General features: G+C 39.5%; 1 protein-coding gene across 5 annotated transcripts in view; it reads left to right on the forward strand.

Annotated features, from left to right (window-relative positions):
• Positions 1–12,493, forward strand: part of alphaCOP (coatomer subunit alpha) — a 216,604-nt gene that overhangs the window by 173,252 nt on the left and 30,859 nt on the right. For all 5 annotated transcript variants that reach the window (XM_070095900.1, XM_070095901.1, XM_070095902.1 and 2 more), the window contains exons 10-14: positions 196–312; positions 488–627; positions 820–1,027; positions 9,073–9,252; positions 10,835–11,068. In XM_070095900.1, coding sequence (XP_069952001.1) covers positions 196–312; positions 488–627; positions 820–1,027; positions 9,073–9,252; positions 10,835–11,068 — 879 coding nt within the window. The remainder of the gene's footprint in view (positions 1–195; positions 313–487; positions 628–819; positions 1,028–9,072; positions 9,253–10,834; positions 11,069–12,493) is intronic.

Genomic DNA, 12,493 nt, shown 5'->3' on the forward strand with positions numbered 1-12,493 from the left:
GCAATCCTACCATCATGTAAAACAATTACAGGCTTTCATTTTACACTCACTTGGCAGGACGGTAGTATCTCCCTGGGTTGTTGCTGTCTACCAATCTACTACCTGATTATCTTTTACATTGCCTTGTGTGGTATGCATGTCAGTGAAACTGGTATGTATCAGGATGTTTTTTATAGCTGATAAAAATTGTTGCAGATCCCAAAAGATTCAGATCCCCAGAACCCTGACTCTCCCGATTCTAAGAGATCTGCTGGTTTAACTGCAGTGTGGGTTGCCAGGAACCGCTTTGCTGTTATGGACAAAAGTCACCAGGTAAGTCTGAAACAGTAATAGTATAATCAGTTCCTGGCTCAACAGTTAGTAGTAGTTAGAAAGAGGAAAGAATAAACTTTAGGTAGGATTATAGGTTTGAAAGTGTTTTGTAGAGCTGAGATTTTGTTATATTGTATCCCCAAAAGCTTTTAGTTTACATTGCCAGTTTTTTCAGTTGGTAATCAAGAATATGCAGAATGAAGTGACCAAGAAAGTTACCACTCCTCCATGTGATGAAATATTCTATGCTGGCACTGGCATGCTCCTGCTTAGGGACAGTGATGGGGTCTCTCTCTTTGATGTCCAACAGAAAAGGCAAGTACTATTATCACTAGATTTTAGTCCCGTGTTTAGGCATGATTCTCTTAATGCAATGGTAAAGAATAAAAAAGTGCAATACCATGACTGGAACAATACACAAATAACCCATGCGTAGTTTGTCTCCTACATGTGGATTATTTATTTACAGTGGTAAAGTAGTGTTTAACAGTGTCCCTTCCCTTCCAGAGTACTGGGAACTGCTCGCATTGCCAAGTGCCGTTATGTTGTGTGGTCTGCCAGCATGACTACAGTGGCACTACTCTCCAAACATACTATACTCATCTGCAATCGTAAGCTAGAGCGCTTGTGCTCCATCACAGAGACTAACAGAGTCAAGTCTGGTTCCTGGGATGACAGTGGTGTTTTTGTTTATACAACAAGCAACCACATAAAGGTAAAATTTATTAATAAATTTTGTGTATACATATGTATTTAATTTTTGATGACAAATATTTTTATTTATTATTATCACACTGGCCAATTCCCACCAAGGCAGGGTGGCCCGAAAAAGAAAAACTTTCACTATCATTCACTCCATCACTGTCTTGCCAGAAGGGCGCTTTACACTACAGTTTTTAAACTGCAACATTAACACCCCTCCTTCAGAGTGCAGGCACTGTACTTCCCATCTCCAGGACTCAAGTCCAGCCTGCCGGTTTCCCTGAACCCCTTCATAAATGTTACTTTGCTCACACTCCAACAGCACGTCAAGTATTAAAAACCATTTGTCTCCATTCACTCCTATCAAACACGCTCACGCATGCCTGCTGGAAGTCCAAGCCCCTCGCACATAAAACCTCCTTTACCCCCTCCCTCCAACCTTTCCTAGGCCGACCCCTACCTCGCCTTCCTTCCACTACAGACTGATACACTCTTGAAGTCACTCTGTTTCGCTCCATTCTCTCTACATGTCCAAACCACCTCAACAACCCTTCCTCAGCCCTCTGGACAACAGTTTTGGTAATCCCGCACCTCCTCCTAACTTCCAAACTACGAATTCTCTGCATTATATTCACACCACACATTGCCCTCAGACATGACATCTCCACTGTCTCCAGCCTTCTCCTCGCTGCAACATTCATCACCCATGCTTCGCACCCATATAAGAGCGTTGGTAAAACTATACTCTCGTACATTCCCCTCTGCCCCCAAGGACAAAGTTCTTTGTCTCCACAGACTCCTAAGTGCACCACTCACCCTTTTTCCCTCATCAATTCTATGATTCACCTCATCTTTCATAGACCCATCCGCTGACACGTCCACTCCCAAATATCTGAATACATTCACCTCCTCCATACTCTCTCCCTCCAATCTGATATCCAATCTTTCATCACCTAATCTTTTTGTTATCCTCATAACCTTACTCTTTCCTGTATTCACTTTTAATTTTCTTTTGCACACCCTACCAAATTCATCCACCAATCTCTGCAACTTCTCTTCAGAATCTCCCAAGAGCACCGTGTCATCAGCAAAGAGCAACTGTGACAACTCCCACTTTGTGTGATTCTTTATCTTTTAACTCCACACCTCTTGCCAAGACCCTCGCATTTACTTCTCTTACAACCCCATCTATAAATATATTAAACAACCACGGTGACATCGCACATCCTTGTCTAAGGCCTACTTTTACTGGGAAATAATTTCCCTCTTTCCTAGATACTCTAACTTGAGCCTCACTATCCTCATAAAAACTCTTCACTGCTTTCAGTAACCTACCTCCTACACCATACACCTGCAACATCTGCCACATTGCTCCCCTATCCACCCTGTCATATGCCTTTTCCAAATCCATAAATGCCACAAAGACCTCTTTAGCCTTATCTAAATACTGTTCACTTATATGTTTCACTGTAAACACCTGGTCCACACACCCCCTACCTTTTCTAAAGCCTCCTTGTTCATCTGCTATCCTATTCTCCATCTTACTCTTAATTCTTTCAATAATAACTCTACCATACACTTTACCAGGTATACTCAACAGACTTCTCCCCCTATAATTTTTGCACTCTCTTTTGTCCCCTTTGCCTTTATACAAAGGAACTATTTATGCTCTCTGCCAATCCCTAGGTACCTTACCCTCTTCCATACATTTATTAAATAATTGCATCAACCACTCCAAAACTATATCCCCACCTGCTTTTAACATTTCTATCTTTATCCCATAAATCCCGGCTGCCTTACCCCCTTTCATTTTACCTACTGCCTCACGAACTTTCCCCACACTCACAACTGGCTCTTCCTCACTCCTACAAGATGTTATTCCTCCTTGCCCTATACACAAAATCACAGCTTCCCTGTCTTCATCAACATTTAACAATTCCTCAAAATATTCCCTCCATCTTCCCAATACCTCTAACTCTCCATTTAATAACTCTCCTCTCCTATTTTTAACTGACAAATCCATTTGTTCTCTAGGCTTCCTTAACTTGTTAATCTCACTCCAAAACTTTTTCTTATTTTCAACAAAATTTGTTGATAACATCTCACCCACTCTCTCATTTGCCAAATATATTTGACTGATATATCTGATTACTTGTAGGTAGTAGGTTGGTACACAGCAGCCGCCCAGGGAGGTACTACCGCCCTGCCAAGTGAGTGTAAAATGAAAGCCTGTAATTGTTTTACATGATGGTAGGATTGCTGGTGTCCTTTTTTCTGTCTCAAACATGCAAGATTTCAGGTACGTCTTGCTACTTCTTACACTTAGGTCACACTACACATACATGTATACAAGCATATATATATACTCACCCCTCTGGGTTTTCTTCTATTTTCTTTCTAGTGCTTGTTCTTGTTTATTTCCTCTTATCTCCATGGGGAAGTGGAACAGAATTCTTCCTCTGTAAGCCATGCGTGTTGTAAGAGGTGACTAAAATGCTGGGAGCAAGGGGCTAGTAACCCCTTCTCCTGTATAAATTACTAAATTTGAAGAGAGAGACTTTTGTTTTCCTTTTTGGGCCACCGTGCCTCAGTGGGATACGGCTGGTTTGTTGAATGAAAGATCTGATTACTTGTAGGTAGTAGGTTGGTAGACAGCAGCCGCCCAGGGAGGTACTACCGTCCTGCCAAGTGAGTGTAAAACGAAAGCCTGTAATTGTTTTACATGATGGTAGGATTGCTGGTGTCTTTTGTCTGTCTCATAAATATGCAAGATTACAGGTACGTCTTGCTACTTCTTCTTACACTTAGGTCACACTACACATACATGTACAAGCATATATACACACACCCCTCTGGGTTTTCTTCTATTTTCTTTCTAGTTCTTGTTCCTGTTTATTTTCTCTTATATCCATGGGGACGTGGATCAGAATTCTTCCTCCGTAAGCCATGCGTGTTGTAAGAGGCGACTAAAATGCCAGGAGCAAGGGGCTAGTAACCCCTTCTCCTGTATATATTACTAAATGTAAATGGAGAAACTTTTGTTTTTCTTTCTTTTGGGCCACCCCGCCTCGGTGGGATACGGCCAGTGTGTTGAAAGAATCTGATTATTGCTAAGTTGTGACTAATGTAAGTGGAAATTGAAATATAGAGAATGGTATTACTAATAGGTTAAAAGAGAAGTGAAAAGGAAATTAAAAAATTAGGGAGGTGAGAGTAGTTCGGAGTAGAATTGTTATTTATTATGAGATAAACAGGGATGTGTGATGCCACCATGGTTGCTCAACATATTTATAGATGGGTTTGTAAAAGAAGTGAGTGCAAGTGTGTTGGGGAGAGGAGCAAGAGTAAAAGATAAATAATCTAATACAAGGTGGGAGTTGTCACAGTTGCTTTTATCCAATGACATGGTGCTTTTGAGAGAGTGAAGAGAAGTTACAGAGGTTGGTAGATGAATTTGGGAGGGTATGCAAAAGATGAAAATTAAAAGTGGACATAGGAAAGAGCAAGATGATGAAAGTAACAAATTCTTTTTCTTTCAACACACCAGCCATATCCCACCGAGGCGGGTGGCCCAAAAGGAAAAACGAAAGTTTCTCCTTTTATATTTAGTAATATATACAGAAGAAGGGGTTACTAGCCCCTTGCTCCTGGCATTTTAGTTGCCTCTTACAACACATGGCTTACGGAGGAAGAATTCTGTTCCACTTCCCCATGGAGATAAGAGGAAATAAACAAGAACAAGAACTAGAAAGAAAATAGGAGAAAACCCAGAGGGGTGTGTGTGTGTGTGTGTGTGTGTGTGTGTGTGTGTATATATATATATATATATATATATATATATTATATATATATATATATATATATATATATATATATATATATATATATATATATATATATATATATATATATATATATATATATATATATACACACACACACACACACACACACACACACACACACACACACACCCCTCTGAGTTTTCTATTTTCTTACTAGTTCTTGTTCTTGTTTATTTCCTCTTATCTCCATGGGGAAGTGGAACAGAATTCTTCCTCCGTAAGCCATGCGTGTTGTAAGAGGCGACTAAAATGCCGGGAGCAAGGGCCTAGTAACCCCTTCTCCTGTATAAATTACTAAATTTAAAAAGAGAAACTTTTGTTTTTCTTTTTAGGCCACCCTGCCTTGGTGGGATACGGCCGGTTTGTTGAAAAAAAAAAAAAAAAAAAAAAATATATATATATATATATATATATATATATATATATATATATATATATATATATATATATATATATATATATATATATATTTTTTTTTTTTATTTTTTTTTTTTATTATCACACCGGCCGATTCCCACCAAGGCAGGGTGGCCCGAAAAAGAAAAACTTTCACCATCATTCACTCCATCACTGTCTTGCCAGAAGGGTGCTTTACACTACAGTTTTTAAACTGCAACATTAACACCCCTCCTTCAGAGTGCAGGCACTGTACTTCCCATCTCCAGGACTCAAGTCCGGCCTGCCGGTTTCCCTGAATCCCTTCATAAATGTTACTTTGCTCACACTCCAACAGCACGTCAAGTATTAAAAACCATTTGTCTCCATTCACTCCTATCAAACACGCTCACGCATGCCTGCTGGAAGTCCAAGCCCCTCGCACACAAAACCTCCTTTACCCCCTCCCTCCAACCCTTCCTAGGCCGACCCCTACCCCGCCTTCCTTCCACTACAGACTGATACACTCTTGAAGTCATTCTGTTTCGCTCCATTCTCTCTACATGTCCGAACCACCTCAACAACCCTTCCTCAGCCCTCTGGACAACAGTTTTGGTAATCCCACACCTCCTCCTAACTTCCAAACTACGAATTCTCTGCATTATATTCACACCACACATTGCCCTCAGACATGACATCTCCACTGCCTCCAGCCTTCTCCTCGCTGCAACATTCATCACCCACGCTTCACACCCATATAAGAGCGTTGGTAAAACTATACTCTCATACATTCCCCTCTTTGCCTCCAAGGACAAAGTTCTTTGTCTCCACAGACTCCTAAGTGCACCACTCACTCTTTTTCCCTCATCAAATCTATGATTCACCTCATCTTTCATAGACCCATCCGCTGACACGTCCACTCCCAAATATCTGAATACGTTCACCTCCTCCATACTCTCTCCCTCCAATCTGATATTCAATCTTTCATCACCTAATCTTTTTGTTATCCTCATAACCTTACTCTTTCCTGTATTCACCTTTAATTTTCTTCTTTTACACACCCTACCAAATTCATCCACCAATCTCTGCAACTTCTCTTCAGAATCTCCCAAGAGCACAGTGTCATCAGCAAAGAGCAGCTGTGACAACTCCCACTTTGTGTGTGATTCTTTATCTTTTAACTCCACGCCTCTTGCCAAGACCCTCGCATTTACTTCTCTTACAACCCCATCTATAAATATATTAAACAACCACGGTGACATCACACATCCTTGTCTAAGGCCTACTTTTACTGGGAAAAAATTTCCCTCTTTCCTACATACTCTAACTTGAGCCTCACTATCCTCGTAAAAACTCTTCACTGCTTTCAGTAACCTACCTCCTACACCATACACTTGCAACATCTGCCACATTGCCCCCCTATCCACCCTGTCATACGCGTATATATATATATATATATATATATATATATATATATATATATGCATATATATATATATATATATATATATATATGCATATATATATATATATATATATATATATATATATATATGCATATATATATATATATGCATATATATATATATATATATATGCATATATATATATATATGCATATATATATATATATATATATCTTCTTTCTTCTTCTTTCAACACACCAGCCGTATCCCACCGAGGTGGGGTGGCCCAAAAGGAAAAACAAAAGTTTCTCCTTTCATATTTAGTAATATATACAGGAGAAGGGGTTACTAGCCCCTTGCTCCTGGCATTTTAGTCGCCTCTTACAACACGCATAGCTTACGGAGGAAGAATTCTGTTCCACTTCCCCATGGAGATAAGAGGAAATAAACAAGAACAAGAGCTAGTAAGAAAATAGAAGAAAACCCAGAGGGGTGTGTATACATATGCTTGTACATGTATGTGTAGTGTGACCTAAGTGTAAGCAGCAGTAGCAAGACGTACCTGAAACCTTGCATGTTTATGAGACAGAAAAAACACCAGCAATCCTACCATCGTGTAAAACAATTACAGGCTTACGTTTTACACTCACTTGGCAGGACGGTAGTACTTCCCTGGGTGGTTGCTGTCTACCAACCTACTACCTCCCTAACAAATACTTGGGTAATAAAAAATTAGATACCAGATTGGAAGAAGGGAGTAAATATCTGAATGTATTCAGATATTTAGGAGCAGACTTGAGGCAAAAGGGTCTGTGAAAGATGAGGTGAACCATAGAATAAATTAAGGGGAAAAAAAAAGTTGGTGGTGCATTGAAGCATACATGAAGACATCCATGGAAGCAAAATTGAGAATGTACCAGAGTATGGTGGTATCAACACACTTTTATGGGTGTGAAACAAGGGTTTCAAACATTGAAGCAAGGAGGAAGCAGGAGGCAATGGAGATTTGTCTGAGGGCAATGTGTGGTGTAAATATTATGCAGAGAATTCGTAGTTTGAAGTTTAGGAGGAGGTGAGCAGAGTTACAAAAAGTATTATCCAGAGGGCTGAAGAGGGGTTGTTGAGGTGGTTTGGTCATTTAGACAGGATGAAGCTTGGACATCCAACAGGCATGTGTGTGTGTGTGTGTTAGGAGTGAGTGGAGGTTTTTGGGACCTGAAAAGCTGTTGGATTGTGAGCAAGGTAACATTTTGTGAAGGGATTCAGGGAAGCTGGTTATTCAGATTTGACTCCTGGAGGTGGGAAAGTACAATGCCTGCGCTCTAAAGGAGGGGTTACAGATATTTGTTGTTTGGAAGGACATCTGCACTGTTGTACTTGTGCACCTCTGGCAAGACATTTAGTGTGAATTATAGTGAAAGTGTTTCTATTTTTTGGGTCACCTAACCTTGGTGGGAGACTGTGTATTAAAAAAAAAAAAATTGCATATCCTCCTTTGGGTCACTCTGCCTTGGTGGAAGATGGCCATCGAGATGGCATCAGTCTGTTCACAGATAATGGCTTTATTAGGGGATTCAGAAGAGAACAAGAATATATCTAGATTCTGTGCTTGAAAGTTGATATAGCAGCAGACGAACTTAAAAACCAAGGTAAATAATAAAATAGAAGAAAAGTTGCTAGTATGTTGAGGAATACACAGTTTGAATGTCACATGGGGATGGTGCAGTGTGGAAGGTCTGCATGGGACTGTGATATCAGGGCCCTTCTGGAAAGGCAGCCTGGGTGTGTATGATAGTGAATGTGTTGAGTTAGGTCACCTTGTTTTCGTGAGAAATAGCTAATATAATTTTTTCCCTCAGTAAAAGCATGTTCAGCGCTAAGAGACAAGAAATACTGTTGAAAATATTGGTTGTAGAGGTTATCTATTTCTTACACATGACCTAAGTTCTGGGGCTTTCATTCCAACATTTGTTGTCTTCATTTCAGTTCAAACATTGATCCTTATTATTTTGATCGAATTGATTTTCACAGTTAAGCATTTTTTGTGCATGTTGGAGACATACCATGAGAATATCACTGATAAGATACATTCATTTTTTTATATTTTATCTAATTTCTTTAAATATTGTACTTGCTGAAAATAATACCATACCTAGTTTGTGTAGCTATCTTTTAATGTGCAGGTTTTCTCACAAAGAAGCCCACAATCTGTATATGAAAACTGGGCAATGTTTTGTTTTCTTGGACCAGTATTAACACTTTACTGAAGGTTCAGGTCAAATTTAATACATTGTCCACTTTTCATTTTCTGTTTGTCAGCTTGTGGTGATATAATCTGTTTTATTAAGACTTTTGTTCTCCATCTATAATATGTACCATATTTAGAATTTATTTTTATCTCTTTGCCAAATCATTTGGTCAAATTTGCACAGTATGCACTGACAAATGGTGACCATGGCATCATCCGCACCCTGGAGCTGCCAGTGTATGTGACAAGAGTGTCTGGTAGTTCAGTATACTGTCTGGACCGTCAAGCAACTCCCCGTGTTCTCACCATTGACTCTACTGAATTTCGCTTCAAATTGGCACTTGTCCAACGCAAGTATGATGAAGTAAGTTTTTCAGATTTGCCTGATGGGACATATGGCATGTTGAGTGAGTAGGCATTCAGTGCTTACATTGATGGAGTAATAATAATAATGACTAATTTGGGATTTTGTTAACCTTGAATGCCTGTTCTTACAAAGAATTCACAAATGCTCGTACACTATTTTTTTTTTCCAGTTTGTTATTCATTCCCCTTATCCATAAAAGCATGACATGCATTGTATGCATCAAATATTGTTTATAGTTATTGGTATAGACTAATGATATTCATGAGGTCCCCATTCACATGCAATGTTTTGGGCAAAACTTGACTTAAGCTTTAAAAATTAAGAAATACAATGCCTGCACTTTATATAGGTTAGGGTGTGTAGGAGAGAGGGAGATTACTTCCCAGGAAAAGTAGGTCTTAGACAGGGATGTGTAATGTCACTATGGTTTAACATGTTTATAGATGGGGTTGTAAAAGAAGTAGATGCTAGGGTATTGGGAAGAGGGGTGGGATTAAATTATGGGGGAATCAAATACAAAATGGGAGTTGACACAGTTACTTTTTGCTGATGATACTGTGCTTTTGGGGGATTCCAAAGAAAAGTTGCAAAGGTTAATGGATGGGTATGGGTGTGTAAAGGTAGAAAGTTGAAAGTGAACATAGATAAGAGTAAGGAGATGAGGGTATCAAACAATTTAGATAAATAAAAATTGGATATCTCGTTGGAAAGGGGAAGTATGGAAGAAGTGAATGTTTCCGGATATATGGGAGTTGACTTGGCAGCGGATGGGTTTATGAAGGATGAGGTTAACCATAGAATTGATTAAGGAAAAAAGGCAAGTGGTGTGTTGAGGTATCTGTGGAGACAAAGAATGTTATCCATGGAGGCAAAGAAGGGAATGTATGAGAGTATAGTAGTACCAACACTTATATGGGTGTGAAGCATTGGGTGTAAATGCTGCAGCATGGAAGCAGTGGAGATGTCATGTCTAAAGGCAATGTATGGTGTAAATATTATGCAGAGAATTCATAGTGTGGAAATTAGGAGGTGTGGAGTTACTAAAAGTATTAGTCAGAGGGCTGAAGAGGGGCTGTTGAGGTGGTTTGGTCATTTAGAGAGAGAATGGAACAAATTAGAATGACTTGGAGAGCGTATAAATCTGTAGGGGAAGGAAGACAGGGTAGGGGTCATCCCCGAAAAGGTTGTGAGCGTGTGTGAGCGTGTTAGATAGGAGTGAATGGAGACAAATGGTTTTTGGGACCTAACAAGATATTAGAGTATGAGCTGGGTAATATTTTGTGAAGGGATTGAGGGGAACCCAGTTATTTGGACTTGAGTCCTGGAAATGGGAAGTACAATGCCTGCACTTTAAAGGAGGGGTTTGGGATGTTGGTAGTTTGGAGGGACATCTAAGCTGTCATATCTGAGTGCCTCTACCAAGAAAGTGATTATGTATGAGTGCTGGTGAAAGTGTTGAATGATGATGAAAGTTTTTTTTTCTTTGTTTTTGAGTCATGGCTGACGTGTTAAAAAAAATTTCAGAAAAAATCTATAGATACAACCTGTGTAGCTTATGTTTTCCCCATATTTTCTGTAGGTTTTGCAAATGGTTCGTGGAGCCAAACTGGTGGGACAGTCAATCATTGCTTACCTACAAAAGAAGGGTTATCCTGAAGTGGCTCTTCATTTCGTCAAGGATGAGCGAACGCGATTCCTTCTGGCGCTGGAGTGTGGCAATATTGATGTGGCTTTAGATGCTGCCAAGGCTCTTGATGATAAGGGATGCTGGGAGAAACTAGCAGAGCATGCCCTCATGCATGGCAACCACCCAGTAAGTTGCACAATGGATATGTTGCATAAATAAGTACACAGCTTTTTTTTTTCCTTTCCATCACTTGTAACACGTCTCCATACATATTTAAATTTACTTTCTTTTTAGTGCATCTGAATATATTAATTCAGTTACATTATAGCTGAACGATGTATTTAGATACATAAAACCAACTACAGTGGAACCTCTATTTAGGAGTGCATCCACATGCGAGTTTTCCAGATATGAGCAGTTGCTCAGTCAATTTTTTCCTTCCAGACGCAAGCGAAATTTCCAGATTTCTTGACGCTGGTGAGGAGTTCTTGCTCTTGATCTAGGGAATTGGATCTCACTTGTTTGTTGGACTATCTTATTGAAACTTGGGCAACGTATGCTGGGAAGGTGCGTCTTAAAGTACACCAAAAATGAAAGAAATCGGACCATAAATAACAGAGTTCACTTCTCGGCCATTAGCCTCCCCTTAGCAGTATATTTTCGTATGGTTTTTATGGGTGTATTCTCTTTATTTATTTTTTTTTTGTCTCCTTTGATAGAATGGAAGATATACTACAGAAATAGATATGATTTTGATTGGTTTCATAACGAAAAGTACCTTGAAACTGAGCTCAAAGTAGCAGAAATGGTCAATTCTTTGGCGATGTTCAAGAGTAAACAAATGATGTCACCGTTCACTACCTGTCCATTTGGCACTGCCCCTCAACCCTCACATATTGGAAAGCTCTTCAACATGCTAGCAAAAGTGGGAGCAGACTTCATGAGGTAGCAGTGGCAGACAACAAGAAGCAGCAGTGGCAGACATCATGAAGCAGCAGTGGCAGACAACATGAAGCAGCAGTGGCAGACAACATGAAGCAGCAGTGGTAGACAACATGAGGTAGCGGTGGCAGACATGAAGCAGCAGTGGCAGACAAGAAGAAGCAGCAGTGGCAGACATCATGAAGCAGCACTGACAGACAACATGAAACAGCAGTGTCTGACTTTTTTGGGTTATCCTAGATTCTCTGCACATGTAGTCAGGAGCAGGAATGGCTGCTGTGGTGGCCCTATAAACCCCCAACAACAACAATAGCTGCTGTCACTACCACTAGCCACATACATAATGATGTGTATTGTGTATAATGATGTGTATTTTATTCATTCTAGTGTATATATCATGTTTCTATGCTATTAATATTGTTTGTCATATTAGATGAATTTTGATAGATAAACCGTAGAGTTGATATTAGGGAATTTATTGAATTATTTTGTTGTGCCTGGAATTCCGCTGGAACAGATTAATTCCATTTCAATTAATTTAAATGAGGAAAATTGACTCTGCAAACGAGCAAATCCAGATGCGAGCAAGGTCATGAAATAGATTAAACTCGTAAGTAGAGGTTCCACTGTATATTGGTTACATTTAATTGTCGTAATCCATTTAAAATA

This window comes from Cherax quadricarinatus, chromosome 51 (genome assembly GCF_038502225.1).
Source record: "Cherax quadricarinatus isolate ZL_2023a chromosome 51, ASM3850222v1, whole genome shotgun sequence".
Lineage (NCBI taxonomy): Eukaryota > Metazoa > Arthropoda > Malacostraca > Decapoda > Parastacidae > Cherax > Cherax quadricarinatus.